Source organism: Myxocyprinus asiaticus, chromosome 6 (genome assembly GCF_019703515.2).
Source record: "Myxocyprinus asiaticus isolate MX2 ecotype Aquarium Trade chromosome 6, UBuf_Myxa_2, whole genome shotgun sequence".
NCBI lineage: Eukaryota > Metazoa > Chordata > Actinopteri > Cypriniformes > Catostomidae > Myxocyprinus > Myxocyprinus asiaticus.
The window spans coordinates 19541118-19559231 of record NC_059349.1 but is presented as its reverse complement, the minus strand read 5'-3'; the positions used below and the strand labels follow the sequence as shown (position 1 = coordinate 19559231).

The 18114-nt window shown below is 36.5% G+C and overlaps 1 protein-coding gene across 1 annotated transcript; it reads left to right on the top strand.

Moving 5' to 3' along the window:
- Nucleotides 1-3920: 3920 nt before the first annotated feature.
- On the top strand, nucleotides 3921-16178 carry LOC127442434 (ATP-dependent DNA helicase PIF1). The gene is made up of 13 exons (XM_051700469.1): nucleotides 3921-4099; nucleotides 4314-4879; nucleotides 5592-5721; nucleotides 5872-5997; nucleotides 6765-6918; nucleotides 7675-7789; nucleotides 9856-9962; nucleotides 10351-10490; nucleotides 12169-12275; nucleotides 12368-12455; nucleotides 13917-14062; nucleotides 14667-14858; nucleotides 15115-16178. Exons 2-13 carry the CDS (start codon nucleotides 4331-4333, stop codon nucleotides 15166-15168), a joined length of 1908 nt encoding a protein of 635 aa, XP_051556429.1. The 5' UTR covers nucleotides 3921-4099; nucleotides 4314-4330; the 3' UTR covers nucleotides 15169-16178.
- Nucleotides 16179-18114: the final 1936 nt, after the last annotated feature.

Here is an 18114-nt window from a genome sequence, read left to right as displayed (position 1 = left end):
TTAGGAGGGAATTTCCGAGCTATTTAAGAACAGTTAAAGATCTTTTCTTTTGTATATACTCTATTATTCATTTATAGCCTGCATGCACACACACACACACACACACACACACACACACACACAAAACTGTTCCAGTGGAGATAGCATTAAAAATTATTTTTCATGCACTTAATGTGCAAAATGTCTTATTACATAGAGGTGCTATCAGAAATCTAAGAGCACATCATCCAGTTTCTTCTCTGAATTATACTGGCATTAAAGATATTCAACAACATCGGTGAGGAGGTGATATCACTGTCCATCTACTCAAAAGAGAAGTATTTTGAATAATACACTCTTAAAACTGTATCACATAAAGGCCTCAGTAAGGATTTGGATATATACGCCCTTTTCTCTGACTGACTTCTCGCAGTAAATTTTTTTATTATTATTTTTTTTGTTTTTCTTAGGATGTGTGTTTTTTGCTTAACTGTGGGTACTTTAAGATTTGTGTCAAGTGGGGATGCACCGATGTATTGGCTGCCAATATTTATCGGGCAAATTAAAACCATCGGCATATTGGTTATAAGCATGAAAACGCAGATATGAAAACCAATGGTTGATTTATAATTAATTAGTAACACACTTTGTAAAAACTCTTTGAATTTAAATGCACAATCCAGAAATAATAATACACAATATGTAGAAGAGTTGACACTCCTAAGAACATATATTATTTCATTTTTATTCTTTCTCATTATTATGTTAACGCAGAAAAAAATGCCACAAACGCAGTAGTGGTTCTAGCTTGTATGGCGCCTTGGACGAAACCCACTTCAACACGCCCCCCAAAGTTGTTGACACGGGGGATGGGGGGGTGTCTGTGCGGGTGCCTCGTGACATCCCAACCCAACCCCCACAATAGTATGAACTTGTATGAATGTAACACATCATAAGAAAGTGTTTCACCGTTGTTTGAAAGCTCCTCAGATTGCATCGTTTATATGGATAAATGTTTTCCAACTGAATAGTCTAAACATTAAATGAAACAAATGACAATAAAATGCAAAGTAATCTCTTCAGTAATCAAAATACTTTTTGAATGTAACTGTATTCTGATTATTAATGATTTAAATTGTAACTGTAGTGGAATACAGTTACTTATATTTTGTATTTTAAATACGTAATCCCGTTACATGTATTCCGTTACTCCCCAACACTGTCTATTACATGGCAGGATGATGGTGTTTGCACCTGTTGGTTTAGTCATTGTATAGTTGACACATATATTTTTTCTGCATAGAATTGTTTGTTTTTAAATTACGATTTTTCTGGTTACGATTATGTGGCAGTTGTTTTGTTTTTTTAGAAGTATATGAAATGTGCTTTTGACTTGTGTCCTATTCAAAATGATGTTGTCATGTGATGTCGCAATGTGATTACTTGATTGGTGCTCACAGGTATATATGGCTGTGTCTTATGTGAAACTGAAGTCTGATAAAGAGCATGTAGCTCGAAACATCAGGTCTTTGTCTCTTGGTGAGCTCATTAAATTGATTTGGGGAGCAACAGTGTGCAGACATTGTTGTGGTTTTTGCACATGTATCAATACATCTTTTGGAGTTGTGTGTTTTCTACGATTTTTTACAAAATGTCTTATTATCATCATACAGCTACTAGATTTCCATTCCCAATACACTGTTTTCTAAAGAAGGCCATTAGGACATTTGAATGATTTTTCTTTTCAAGGCAACACTGCATGGAGTGAGTCTAGCCTTTATCGACTATGATAATGCTGTGTTATAAATAAAACCCTGTCATGGCAGTTCCCTTTTGTCAAAGTGTCATTTATGAGGGTAAAATTTGTGCTCGACAAAAGCCTCTTATCAAATGTGAGGGTTTATTGAAGCAGGTCTGTTTGTTTGGGAGAAAAATGGCCGGCAAAATTAGATATGAATTTCTAATGCACTTCCTAATTATGCATTTGCAATCAAGAGGCTCTGAAGTGTTACCCTATTTGCATATCACAAATAATATGTAATTAAATAAAATGATAGATGCAGACCCACTTAACGTTTTTATGCGATATCATTATCTTTCAGTCTAGTTCTGTCTCTCATGTCTCGTTAATTGCCCTTCTACCTCACTACACCTTCAATGGGCTGTGAGTCTAGAAGTCTTAAGCCTCGATTCCTGTACCGCTCACCTCTCCTGAGTGCAGTCGTAACTCACCCAGCTGTCGTTTTGCCAATGAGTGTAAATAAAAAACAAAAGCTTGCATGTACTGAACAGGGCTTAATGATGTGAGAAAGTGACCCATTCCTGGAATTACGTATTTTCTCAGTCTATATAAACGTGTGCTTTTATGGAAATACTAGACATGATTGATATTTTATACTGGAAAGTATGCTTAACCAACTTACATCAAAAGATGTTTTACTGGCTAACAGTAAACGCTTGTGTGTTTAAGAATGACGTAGATTGGGGGCCTGGGTAGCTCAGTGAGTACTGACGCTGACTACCACCCCTGGAGTCACGAGTTCGAATCCAAGGCGTGCTGAGTGACTCCAGCCAGGTCTCCTAAGCAACCAAATTGACCCGGTTGCTAGGGAGGGTAGAGTAATATGGGGTAACCTCCTCATGGTCACGATTAGTGGTTCTTGCTCTCAATGGGGTGTGTGATAAATTGTGCGTGGATCGCAGAGCACAGCATGAGCCTCCACATGCTGGGAGTCTCCGCGGTGTCATGCACAATGAGCCACATGACAAGATGCGCAGATTGATGGTCTCAGAAGCAGAGGCAACTGAGACTTGTCCTCCACCACCTTGAGGTGAGTAACCGTGCCACCACGAGGACCTACTAAGTAGTGGGAATTGGGCATTCCATATTGGGGAGAAAAGGGGATAATATTTTAGAAAAAAAAAAAAGAAAAAAGAATGACATAGCTGTGTCATGCTGTGCTGATTGTAAATAACTGGTTTATTGAGTAAAACAATTCTGTATAGGGAAATTGGCAATGGCTTTGTGAATGGCTGAAAGAGAGAAAGAAAGACCCCCATTTTTTTTCCAATGTCATTAGAACATAGAAAATAGTTATTTGCACATAGTCAAAATAATAACATCTTTAACATTGCCAGAGAAAATAATTTTACATGATGTTACATGTTTCCCCCGCATAATGATGATAACCTTAAAATTTTATTTTGTTCCTCCTTAAAAAAAAGAAATAAAAAAGCATAAATCTGGGTCACAGTGAGGCACTTACAATGGAAGTGAATGGGGACAATCCGTAAATGCATGTTAACATGATTTGACCTTTTCTGTGAAAAGTTATATCCAATTTTAAAATTTCATTGCCATGACACCGTAATGCTGTGAATCCTAAAATGACCTTAAAAATGGTGATTCACATTTCTGCTTTTAAACCCTCAAAAAACTGGCCCCATTCACTTCTATTGTAAGTGCCTCACTGTAACCTCGATTTCTGCTTTTTGGGATGAGTCGAAATAATTGTATGCCACAAATGCTGTAAATTGAGCTTAACTTGTATTAAACCCGAAATATTCATGTAATAAATATACAATATATACTTCTTTACATTTCAAAATATCATCTTTAAAATAAAATAAAACATTATAATCACACAAGTTTCCAAAAATAATCTTGCATAAATACAGTGGTAAAACAAATGAATTATTTTTATAATTTTTTCCTCCAACCCACAGAATTCACAAGTATATGAAATGTTCAGTTTAAATCTTTCCAAGACATGTTTGGCAGGATAAATCCATTGCAATTTTTTGTATGATACTCCTTTGACAGAACCTCTCCCGTTTCACTCAAACTCTAACGGTCGTACGCGACATAAAGATGACGTAGTGAAAACAACTTCGTCTCATTGGTGGAACACACGCTCATAGGCGGAGCCAGAAGAACTGCTTTTCGTAAACCCAATCGCTGATTGGATATTCGTTTAAAGGACCTCGGTCTGATTGGCCAGCATTATGTCGATATTGGCCAATCTTTGTCGAGCAGAACTTTTGAAAATCGTAGCGTGTGGATCATAATGAATGAACGAACACATGATGCTGTGACTCGCTCCATAAGTCCAAAAGAAAGGTGAGTCAATCAAAGTTTCTGAATTAACAACCAAGAAATGAACAGGTCTCAGTTGTATTTTAAATTTCAGTTGAGAATGTTTGCACGGTGCAAATGTGTATTCTTATTTATTTTAATAATGTACAGCTGAACACACACCGAGATTAGTTTTGTGTTAGAAACGAATCAAGTCCCGGATCATACGCTTTAAACTTCCCTTCTGTGTTTTCCTAAGGCAAAACGTTGACAGACATGGAGCCAGCCGAGCTTCGGTGCACCGTGGCCGTGGAGCGTTTGAATCCAGCCGGCCAAGCCATCAAACGCCAGCACATCCGCAAAGCCGCCGTCACATTAGGCCGCAACGAGTTTCAGGAGATCATCCTGCGCGTCCACGATGGGAAAGCTCCTCAAAACTTCATGCTGCGTGATTTCCAGCTTTTTACTCGCTTCGCAAAGGATGGCAAGTGTTCAGTTAAATTCGTACCACAGAACACGCAGGTTCTGATCTCTGACTGTCCGCCGGATCATTTAAAAATGTTCCTGAAGACGCTCAACATCAAACACCAGGCGTCCCAGAGCATCAAACCCATGAGTGATGGAGCCAAACTACGAGCTGGCCTTCCTCGAAGCTTTGAGACCATTAGTCCTCTCCAGCTGAAAGATGTGCATAAGGCAAACGAGCTGAGAAGTAAAGTGAATGCCTCATTCCAACTCAAAGGTCCCTCTGAGCGTTCTGTCAATAAGACCTTGGGTGAAAGAAAACAAGTGAAAAGACTCAGACCTGATTGTGACACTAGTCCGGTATGTTTATCTATGCATACGGTATATCCTTGGTGTAACCTTCCCCTTTAGACTGTTATTCTTTTATGTATGACAATGTAAATGTTTAAAGGGATAGTTCAACTAAAAATGAGAATTCTCTCATCATTTACTCCATCCCAGATGTGTATGACTGACTGTCTTCAGCAGAACACAAAGATTTTTTTAAGAACATCTCAGCTCTGTTGGTCCTTACAATGCAAGTGAATGGTGGCCAGAAATTTGAAGCTCCAAAAAGCACATAAAATCAGCATAAAAGTAATCCATATGACTTCAGTGGTTAAATCTATACCTTTATAAGCGATATGATGGGTGTGGGTGATTTTTTTTTTTTTTTTTACTTTTAAAAAGTGGAGATTTATAGTAAAAAAGGACTTGAATATTGATCTGTTTCTCACCCACACCTATGGATTTTACCACGAGTCTTATGGATTACTTTTATGCTGCCTTTATGTGATTTTTAGACCTTCAAATTTCTGGTCACCATTAACTTGCATTGTATGGATCTACAGAGCTGAAATATTCTTCTAAAAATCTTTGTGTTCTGCTAAAGAAAGTCATATACATCTGTGATGGCATGAGGGTGAGTAAATGAGAGATTTTTTTTGGGGGGGGGGACTATCCCTTTAATATCTATCCATGCTGTCAGAACAGAACTATTATGGGCTGATTTTTATTTTTATTTTTTTTTTAGGTTAAAGCGCTTCACCCCAATAAAAAGCCAGTCTTGGTTCTGCCATTGACACAAAAGCTGAGCAAAGAACAGACTGCAGTTCTCAATGCAGTCTTGAGTGGCAAGAATGTGTTTTTCACAGGCAGTGCAGGTATTTAAAATGAATTCTTATTGTTAGTCTTTTTTTGTTTTTTTTGTTTTTTTTTGTCCTTTTTTAGCATTTGGTTTCATTATACCCCTGTTGGGTCATTTATTTTATACTTTGTGACATTCCAAACACTACTCTACCTCTTTATTTTAGGTACAGGGAAGTCCTTTTTGCTCAAGAGGATTGTAGGCTCTCTGCCTCCCAAAAGCACATATGCAACCGCAAGTACTGGTGTAGCAGCGTGTCACATAGGAGGGACCACGCTGCACAATTTTGCAGGTTAGGAAACATTTGCATTTTGCCCATTTGACCATTTGCTCTAATGCAATGCTTTCCCCAGTTCCTGGATTTATTTTCCTGATCTTTCATTCAGAATGAAATGTGTCCGTAAAGGTAAAATGCTTTAATTTTTATACTGTTTGAAGTAAATTGCCAGTGAATGCATAGATGCCACAGGAAAGCCAATCATAGATAATTGATAATGAATTTATGATAGGGGTGTGTGTATATATATATATATATATATATATTATATAATTGTTGATTATTTTCCTTGATAATGCATTCAAATTTCCATGAGTAGAATTTACATTAAAATACTTATTTGGGGTGGATCAACTGCATGCCATATTCATTATGTTGGCTACACATCCAAAACAAGCTGAGAACTGTGTTCCTGAATGACTTTATTGCTGTTTTATCCATCAGTTAATCCTGACTATTCAAATTTTGAATAAAACATACACAGAAGTGAGCAATGGACATGTCTTGGATTGGTTAAAATGATCAACCACTGCAAAAATATACCTTAAATGGAAAAATTTGATGCAACATGAGTAGACTTTCATGGACTGCTATAAATGGCACTTCACGATTAGTTATTTGTGGCAGCTGTAATTGTAATTTTGATTAATTGAGCAGCCCTACACTACATTATCTCAAGGTCACTTTGTCTGAAGTATAGTATGATCTTCATGTCTCTATCTATAAAAATCTTTTTGCTTTTGTGTGTGAACGAGTCATTTTTGACTGTCTCTTGTTATCAGGTATTGGGTCTGGCTCTGCTCCTCTTGAACAGTGTCTTGAGCTTGCTCAACGTCCCGGGGTGCTGCAGCACTGGACTTCCTGTAAACACCTCATTATTGATGAGATCTCAATGGTGGAGGCAGAGTTATTTGACAAACTGGAAGCCATAGCCAGGTAAAGAGCACAGAATTGTAAAATTTAATGTGACAGACAAAAAGTATAATAGAATTCAGTCCACACCATTGCATTATTTCAGTGCACTCAATTTTCCACATGGATAAAATTCAATTATAAGACAATTATCACCTACTATGGTGATAAGGGCCATGAAATTATTTTTTTTTTTTTACACTTTCAGTAATTTAGTTTAAACCTGATTAGTTGCATCTACATTGGTCTCCTTATGGTCACCAGATGGCAAATGATTGTGTTTGAATGTGGTTTGGATCAAAACCACATCACCAAATGAAACCATCCAATTGATTCTCATTAAACAGAAAATAATTGCATCACAAAAAATCCCAGTGTGGTGCCTGTCAAAACAGTGTGGCAAATGCTCGCCTGTTCAATGAAAGAAAAACGCTGAAATGTTAAAGGCATAGTTCACCTAAAAATTAAAAATCTGTTATCATTTACTCACACTTATGTTACTCCAAACCAATTTACCTTCCAGTCTTCCATGGAAAACAAAAGACAGAATGACAGCCTCAGTCACCAATCACTTTCATTGTTTGGAAAAAAGATGCAATGAGAGTGAATGGTGACTGAGGCCTTGCATCTCATTTTGTGTTCCATGGAAGAAGGTTATACAGGTTTGGAATGACATAAGGAGGACAAAATGATGACAGAATTTTTTTATTTTTGGGTGAACCATTTCTTTAAGATCAGCATCGCATTAGAAAAGTGTGATCTGTAACCTATTGTCTCTAGATCCATCAGAAGATCCAATGAACCGTTTGGAGGGATTCAGCTGATAGTATGTGGGGACTTTCTTCAACTTCCACCAGTCACAAAAGGAAAAGACAAGCCTAACTTTTGCTTCCAGGTATGACCGTAACTTTCATAGCTCATACTTGTCCTCTTCAACCATTATTACAATGACATTACAAATAAAGTTTTTATTTTTATCTTTGGGTGTAATTACTTAATGGTTAACAGCTGTGTATCCACAGTGTGGGTTTAAAGGGATAGTTCACCCAACAAATGAAAATTATTTTTTCTTTTACTCACCCTCATGCCATCCCTGATGTGTATGATTTTTTTTTTTTTTTTGATTTTTTTTTTGTTTTTTTTTTTGCTGGACACAAATGAAGATTTTTAGAAAATCTCAGCTCTGTAGGTTCTCACAATGCAAGTGCATGGTGACCAAAACTTATAAAGCATACAAAGGCAGCATAAAAGTAATCCAGACTTAAGTGGTTAAATCCATGTCTTCAGAAGCGATATAAGCGTGGGTGAGAAACAGATCAATATTTAAGTCCTTTTTTACTATTAATTCTCCTTCCTGCCAAGTAGGGGCAATGTGCCCAAAGAATTCGAACCGCCAAAAACAAAAGACAAATGTGAAAGTGGAGATTTATGGTAAAAAAGGACTTAAATATTGATCTGTTTCTCACCCACACCTATCATGTCAGTATGAAGACATAGATTTAACCACTGGAGCCTTATGGATAGTCATGATTATGACATTTTGCTGACGATTACTTTTCAGACAAATAATTGCAATTTATGATGATTAATTGTCTGTTTTACGGTAATGGCGATTAATTGTTACTTTTAGGGCTTTTACGATTGTCATATAAATTGTCATTCATACACCTTTTAGACATAATTTTTACATATTTAACTACAATTATATAAATAAAATAATAAAATAGAGATACATTTCCTTAAAGCTTAAACTTATGAATGACATTAAAAATGTAGTAAATATCAAAATATTTCTAAATACTTAAAATATGTCTCTCTTTTTGGTCAATTTTAAATTTACACTGTTTTTGGAACTCCTGTATTATAATTTTTTAATAAAAATATGATTTTTTTATGTTTTTATATAATTTATTATATTATATTATGCAATAGTAAAATATTTCTGTCCCAGTTTCTTCACTTTCACGCATTATTTTAATGCTCTTTGATTAAACCTATGAGCCCTTATTTCTCATTAAGGGAAACCTTTGAGATTTTGTTTCATCAATTTAAACCTTCACAGAAATGTAGTAAGCATCTCTTCTGTCTCGCTGCGTGTACGAACCTGCTTTGACCAGCAACATGCCGTTAAAATCGTATAAAGTGAAAACGGAGCGCTTGGCGTTCAGTATATTGTTCGTTTATGTTTTCGCGGGAGTTTTGCGCAAGCATATGCTGACTGCACGCACAATAGAGCGCTTCACAAGCTCTTCTGGACAGGAGTTTCACTGGTTGACTTCAGCGCTGTGGCTCAGTGTCGCTCGGAGTTCAAATGAATGACACAAACATGCCGTTAATGGCATTTATCCAACTTTTTCCTGAACGCGTAGGTGTTCCACGAGTCGACTGTTTTCAATTTCCGGTCTCCAGTGTTTTCACTCGTATCGGCGTATATTCTTAGCGGGTAATGTAATGTTTAAGGTATGACATTTGTAAAAAAATTGTCAAAAAACATGCCGATACTTCAGTTACTTTTCGTTTTGCCAGTTTTTATTTGGCGTCTTGAGACCAGAAATGCGAAACGGGCAATTAGAATCATCATAATGGCGCTGCTCAGTGGTTTTCAGGAAAACTGGATATATTCGCTTAAAAGTCCCTTATTTAATAATTGCGACAGGACTACTTATGGATTACTTTTATGCCCTTTTGTAAAAAAAAAAAAAAAAAAAAAAAAATATATATATATATATATAATTTTTTTTGGACCTTCAGAGTTCTGGTAAACATTCACTTGCATTGTGAGGACCTACAGAGCTGAGATATTCTTCTAAAAATCATCGTTTGTGTTCAACAGCAGAAAGAAAGTCATACACCTCTGGAATGGCGTGAGGGTGAGTAAATAATGAGAATTTTCATTTTTGGGTGAACTATTCCTTTAAGCTTTAAAAGGCTTGAAGGTCAAACGGTTCATTCTACCCACAGTCAAGAAGCTGGCGGAAGTGTATCCATATGAACATGGAGCTGATGGAGGTGCGCAGACAAACAGACAAGGCCTTCATCTCTCTCCTTCAGGCCGTGAGAGTGGGCAGGTACTGAACATTCACCAGGGCCACATCCACTGTTCAGTGCAGTGATTCACTGGCTCTGTGTCTTATTGGGAGACTGTACCTATGGTTTAGGGCATAAATGAGGAAGAGTGTATCAGTTTTTCCTTTTTTGACCTAGGTTTTGCTTGTAGGTGTAATTACATTTATATATTTTTTTTCCTATGTTCTAATGTCAGTGGCTCTGAATACAGTTCAGAAAGATTTCATTCACATTTCAGGTTATTTTTACATCACATTTCACGTTGTCACATCCTCTGCACTTCAAGCTTATAATCAGCCTAACAACTTCCAGTGAAGTTGTGAATGGACTCCAAACATGCTGCTGGACAAATTACTGAACCTATTGTATTGGTGGCTTTCCATGCTGTAGAGTCACAGAGGAAGTAACCACACAGCTACTGAAAAGTGCCAATCACCGCATTGAGAGGGATGGTATCCTAGCAACCAGGCTGTGCACACACAAGGATGACGTGGAGCTCACAAATGAGAATAAACTCAAACAGTTACCTGGTAAGTCATACAAAAAAATCCTTTCAAACTGCAGAGGGACTTGTTTTTTGGAGGTGGGGGGGGGGGGGGTGTTTCAGGTGGTGATTGTTCTCGAACCACTGTTAACATGTCATCCTGTGAATGGTATTGTGTGAGATCTCCTAGAAACTAAAATAATTTGTAACACCCTGAAGCACCAAAGCAACCATTATTTGTGTATAGAACATTAGCATTGAATTATTTGACCTTTGCACAAGGATGGTTGCTAAGTATTTTAAAAACATCATATTTACCTCCACAAACTGTAAATTGGTATTTTTAGTTAGATGTTTTGCACAGACGGTCCACACATTAACACACCCACATGCACAAGTAATGGTTCACCCAAATTGGAAAATTCAGTTATTCACCCTCATGTTGTTCCAAACCTGTATGTAGTTTTATTTTTTTTATTTTTTTTTGTGTGTGGAACACAAAAGGAGAATTTAAGAATCTTGCATGGCTTCTTTCCAAGCAACATGTCTATATGACTGAAATTTAAATAGTTCACTGAATTTTCCCCCTTTGCTGTAGTTCAACAGGTTTGAGTTTGATGTTTGGTAATGAGATGCGAGAATCATGACATTTGATGTCATAGACATCCTACTTGCACCATATTTGATTTGAGGACTACAGAGATGAAACTAAGGAGATTATCAGTGAATAATGATGTAAATTTTAGTCTGTTCATCACACAAAGCTATGGCTTCAGATTCAGCTGACACTTTTGAAGATTGTTTTACAAACTGAATCAGTTTTAGTGTTTAGTGAAAATGGATCTTAAAAACCTAAAGACATTTTTATTTTAACTTGTTTATCGCCATGAAAATAGCTATGGAAGATGGCTGTTAAATCACAAACAAACAAAAAATATGGCTTCAGATGTCTTTTAATACAGTGAATAACCCATATGGTCTACTTTTTAAATAATGAATATTTTCATGTGTTGTTCTTTATAGGGATAGTTCACCCAAAAATTAAAATTCTCTTATCATTTACTCACCCTCATTCCATCCCAGATGTGTATGACTTTCTTTCTTCAGCAGAATAAAAATTAAGACTTTTAGAAGAATATCTCCGCTCTTTTAGTCCATACCATGCAAGTGAATGGGTGCCAAAATTTTGTAGCTCCAAAAATCACATAATCCATATGACTCCAGTGGTTAAATCAATGTTTTCAGAAGCGATATGATAGGTGTTGGTGAGATTAATATTTAAGTTCATTTTTACTATAAATTCTCCTCCCTGCTAAGTCTATCTCCATTTTAACTTTCACTTTTTACATTCTTCTTGTGTTTTTCGTGATTCACATTCTTCATGCATACGCCCCCTACTGGGCAGGGAGAGGAATTTTTAGCAAAAAAATTGACTTAAATATTGATTTGTTTCTCACCCATACCTATCATATGACTTCTGAAGATATAAATGTAACCACTGGAGTCATATGGATTACTTTTATGCAGCCTTTTATGTGCTTTTTGGAGCAATAACATTTTGACACCCATTCAGACCTACAGAGCTGAAATATTCTTATAAAATCTTAATTTGTGTTCTGCAGAAGAAAGTCATACTTATCTGGGATGGCATGAGGGTGAGTAAATGATGAGAGAATTTTCATTTTTGGGTTAACAATTCCTTTAAGTGTCTCTTTACTTAACAGGGCCTGTTCGAGTATTTGAAGCTTCAGATAGTGATCCTATGCTGGTTCAGACCATTGATTCACAAAGTCCAGTTAGTCGACTGTTGCAGCTGAAAGTTGGTGCTCAGGTAGGAGCTTTTTTTTTTTTTTTCTTCTTCCTGGCAAAGATTTACTCTTATTCTTAACATCAAATGTTGGAAGAGCTCTTCTATTTGTTCAGGTCATGCTCACTAAAAACCTGGATGTCCAAAGGGGTCTAGTGAATGGGGCAAGAGGAGTAGTGATTGACTTCCAGCCAGGCAGTCAAGGTAAGACTATTTCTGAAACAATAAGCACTTCCTGTTTTACTTTCTCTTTCACTGTTAAGGATGGATAAATAAATATCAAAGAATATAAGATAAATATGATAAATCTCTTCAAAAATAGGGCTGTCTTATTTTTGTAATGGAGTAACTTATTCTGACGATTAATCGAGTAATCTATAAAATATTTATGGGAAATCAGGCAATGTGAACTATTACAAACTTAATCAAAATCTAATTTACATAGAAGAAGATTGCATTTACATTCAAATTGTAATTTACACAGAACGGAACTCGAACCACAATTAGCTGAAAAAACCCCCTACCTTAGATCATCTGGATTCAGAAAAATGTATTGAAAAATGTGTTGCATCTGTCACTGCATGTGTAACTTTAATTGGTAACACTTTACAGTAATGTTCCAATTGTTAACATTCATTAATGCATCAGGTATCATGAACAAACAATGAATAATTTATTTTTTTACAGTATTAATCTTTGTTAGTGTTAGTTATTAACAAAACTATTGTTCATATTTAGTTTGTTAGTTCATAGTGGATTAATGTTAACATACTACTTTTGATTTTAAAACTGTGTAGATATATGGTGAAATTAACATTAACCAAGTTTAATAAATGCTGTCAAAGTAATGTTCATTAATGTTAACAACTGGAACCTTGTTGTAAAGTGTTGTCTTTCAGTCAAATCTGACAGATGTCTTTTTCATTACATTTTGTTAATAAAAGCCTATATTGCAAACGATTGTGTAGATAAATAGATTTAGATTGCATTCTGATGTATTTTTCTGAGTTTAGCATGACCTGCGCAGCAACAAAGGGCTCAACTTCTCTCCCGCATCCGGACGCAGCACTGCAAATCGCATGCAGTCTACTTGGTGAACTAACCGTGCTGTGTCTGGCGGGTCTGTGAAAACTGGATGTCGTCTTTTCAAGTGCTGTTTCATTGTTGAATTGATGTTGTGGTGTTTCAGGTCACCAGACAGCTACATTGTTTTCAAGTGCTCTGACACAGCTGACACCTCGAACCCTCCGTAGACTGCATCACTTTTGCCGTTACGATTTTTCGATTCAGCAATTTTGTAATTTTTTTATCAAATTAAATTGAGTTATTGTGACAGCCCTACTCAAAAATTATCAAGAATGTCTAGGCTATACCTTTGTAAAAATGTATATGTGTATATATACAGTATATGGCAATTTGCGCTTATGTTAAATGTCACAGTTGAAAGACTTAATGTTCCTAAATTTAATTTTTTGTTTTTGTGGTGGTAAAATAGAATCTGGACATTTGCTTCACAGGTTTCGTGAGATTTGCCTAATCTAAATATTCTAAATATGCGATCATTAATTTCTGTACCAGGTTGGTTATGGTAGGAAAAAATGCATAACAGAGGAGAAAGGTATGCTGGTAGTATGAAGTGAGACATTCGTGACCACCTCTCCCCAGGTCTCCCTCGTGTGCGATTCCTCTGCGGGGCTGTTGAGGTAATGAAGAGAGAGCGCTGGATGTTTAAAGCATCAGGGGGGCTATACCTGAGCCGACAGCAGCTGCCACTCAAACTGGCCTGGGCCATTTCAATCCACAAGAGTCAGGTGAGAGATCTGCAGTGCCATCCCATCATGAGTCATTATGCACCGTTAGTACGCCACTGATTCAGACCTGCATCAGCTAAATGCATAGACTGCCTGTATAATAACGCAGGCTTATTCCATTTGGCCTCCTACTGTCTTCTCCCATTTTGGTTCTCAGAGGACATGATCATACAATTCCTGTCAGCCACCACAGGAGCTATTAGAGTGAAATGACTTGGCTTTGTATCGAGGAACAGATGCTCAGTGCTTCGGTTTGCTCTGTGTTTTGACTCATTAACTAGTCCCCATGTTTACCCATTAGTATTCAGACTGTGTGCCTTCTACATTGATGGGCTGTCAAAGTTATCAGTATAAGTGTCTGTAATTAAGCTCATCAGTTTTTTTGTGAAGGTTTGGGCCTAATTGCGTGTTGCAATGTCTGTTCCAAAGCTCTATTTCTGTGTTTTGTCGAGGAACTGACGAACACAGCTTATTAAATCAACTTATCAACATGAGTGTTCCTAAATCTCTGCAGTGCAATATCCTAAAAACACTTGTTGATTTGGTTTTAACCAAGCCAAATCGTTTTTCATTTCCAGTATTTGCATGTTTCATGTGTGTTTAGGGCATGACTCTGGATTGTGTGGAGATCTCCCTGGCACGTGTGTTTGAGAGCGGCCAGGCTTATGTTGCTCTGTCCCGGGCTCGGAGTCTGGAAGGCCTGCGTGTGATGGACTTTGATCCACGAGTGGTGCAGGCCAACCAGAACGTGCTACTCTTCTATAAGAAACTGAGGAAGGAGAGGCTCCTCATGCAGGTCAGTGCCACCTTGGATAATCATTCTGTTTCTGAGATGAATGCCTGTTACCATTTTAGAGCAGACTGGCTCGGTTTTAAAGATGAATCAAAATTATTTCAGATTGACACTTACAATACCCCAGAAAGCTCAAATAAATGGAGGATTTTTGATATATGTATGTGACAGTCTGAAACATTTTAGAATTTAAGTGGAACAATTTCAACAGTGTGGGACATTATTTTTGGTTTATTTTATTGGTCTTTTTCTTTCCCAGTCCTCAATGGAAGACTTTGTAGGACAAAGCAATAAGGAGAATGACCGTTGGTGAGGATGAGACTTGAGGCTCCAGTTTTCATATGCACTGTGTGCATGGATATTTTAAGTTTTTTTTTTTTTTTTGTTTGTTTTTTTCAGTCATGTTTTCTGATGTGGTAAATTATGATCTCATGTTTACAAGCTTTTCTTTCAGTTGAGCAAATTAATATTTATTTTTATAATGGCTGTTTGAACTGTTTTGTGGCAATTTCTTTTTGTTTTTGTTTTTTCATTAAAATTTTGATATTTTAATACTTTTTTATTAGTTTGAGATTGGGTTTTTTTTTTTTTTTTTGTTTAGTTGATGGTTCCTAACTTCCTGTAACTGCATATGTTAAGTTTCCTATCATTCTTCCATCAAAATGTGCACAAATTGAAAAATGAGGCTTAACTCTTCTTTTTTTTGAAGAGAAATACTTGACAACCATTATGATCAGTTGAAAAAGACCCGGTAGAGTGCAGAAGATATACAGCCTTCATTTTGAGTGGGAAAAAAAGCTGGTAATTAGAATACTTACACATTGTGTTGATTTATTTATTTTTTTTTTAAAGATTTTTACTTCAGAATATGGATGTCCACCTGGCAGACAAAAAATGAGTGAAAAATCTCTTCGACTTCCATTGAAAGGCCCCAACACATTTCTAGCGATTGGGATATCATAAATAAAAAAGAAGCTTTGAACTCCTGGAGAATCCAAAAGCATTTAGGCCAGAGGTTAAGATTAGTTTTTCACTGTTTGTAACTCTTAACTGGGGTCTGTGAGTGTGAGAAGTTTGCCAAATAGCACTTAAATGATCGACTATTGGAACAAAATAATGGTCAAATATTTCAAGATAATTTAGGAGACTGACAGAAAATTGCAATAAATAACTTTCTATATATATATATAAGGGGTGTGACGAGATCTCGTGCCACGAACTGAATTGTTCTTCTCGTGAAAAGCTGTCTCAAGATATCCGCATGACAGAGTGTGAGGGTGAAATTAGCGTAGAAGATGCCCCCACCACTTTTAAATCGTTTGTGTGGAAACAAAAAACGGCGATAGAGTGATAGACAAGACACGAACAAAGGTTGTGTCTCGTTTGGAAGGGTGCGTCCTCAGGAGGTCGCATTTATCGGCCGCATACGTCATCGAGGCTGTCTCGTAAAAAACGCGACCTCCGGAGGACGCACCCTTCCAAACGAGACACAGCCAATATGTAAGCACTGTAAGAAAATAGTGCCGTACACCGCGGCTAACACAAGCACTATGCAAAGACACCTACAGAACCACCGCAGCTCTCAACTAAAATCAACCAGGTCTGAAGAGACTCATGTGAAATCATACAGGAGAGAAGCCAGTCAGTTGAGTTTGTGGCAAAACCTTTTACAGTTCTGTCTTTTATTGCATATTATAATTCACACTCAGAAAGTAGAACTGAAGTGACATTCATTACAAGATGATTAGTTAAAACATTTCAAAATGCACCTGCATAGTTTTGCATTTTGTGATTTTCAGTCGAGTAAAATACTATTTTTCCAGTCATATACACTACCGGTCAAAAGTTTTGAAACACGACTGAAATGTTTCTCATGATCTTAAAAATCTTTTGATCTGAAGGCGTATGCTTAAATGTTTGAAATTAATTTTGTAGACAAAAATATAATTGTGCCATCATATTAATTTATTTAATTATAAAACTACAGTTTAATAATAATAATTAAAAAAAAGTTTTTGAAATTGATGACTTGGACCAAATAATAAAGAAAAGCAGCCAAAAAGTGCCCAGCATATAGATGGGAACTCCTTCAATACTGTTTAAAAAGCATCCCAGGGTGATACCTCAAGAAGTTGTTTGAGAAAATGTCAAGAGTACATGACTGCAAATTCTAGACAAAGAGTGAGTACTTTGCAGATGCTAAAATTTAACACAGTTTTGATTTATTTTGGATTTTGTTTAGTTTTGATGACTTTACTATTATTCTAAAATTTGAAGAAAAAAAATAAAGAATAAGTGTTTCAAAACTTTTGACCGGTATATAGTGTTAAAATATCGTCTCCTCGTGAACCCAGTATCTTGTATAGTCTCGTGAGCTAAGTGTATGTCACACCCCTAATGTGTGTGTGTGTGTGTGTGTGTGTGTGTGTGTGTGTGTATATATATATAAATTTTTAATTTTTTTCAGGCAGAATGGGCAACATTAGTTAAGTGTTTTCTTTAAGCAAGCATTTGTAGTTTTGTTTTTTCTTGAATAAATGAGTGACAATTGTTAAAATATTAGACCTCTGCCTTTTGGCAACACTTTACTATAAAGGTGCTATATGTAAGATTGACAACAAGTGTTTGAAATGGGTACTGCAGTCCAAATTCAAAATATTGGAGAGTTGTCTGCCCCGCTCCAGACTTGAAGCTCATGCCGGTTGCCAGAATTAGCCAACTCGGCATCCGTTTTAAAGGATTTCTGTGCTTTCAGCTGTCTCCATCTTCCAAAGGCATCTCCAATATTTATCCTTGTTTTACTTCGCCTCTGGTCATGGTGGTTTTTAGACGGATGGTGAGGCTTTTTAGGTTGGGTGGAATCTGTTATCTCTGATCCAGTTCGTTTGCTGGCTTCATGGCAAACTTGTTCAAATCTGGCAACTCGGGGTGTCGAAATACTATTGGTGAGTGGGCAGTGGGCGGGATCACACAGGCCAAAACATAAACAGAAATTCCGGCCCAGAATAGAAACTTCAAAGTAGAATATACTGCCTGTAGCGTTGTTACTGGAGAAGCCAGTATTTCAACTTTGCTGTTAACTTAAGCCAATATTTCAATGTTTCCTAATTCTCTAATATTATGGTCATTTTATGATTTAGTACAGTAAAAATATTACATATAGCACCTTTAAATAAATCAGTTAACATGAACTAACATTGAACAATACTTTTACAGTATTAATCATAATTAATGTTAACCAACATATACAGATACATTT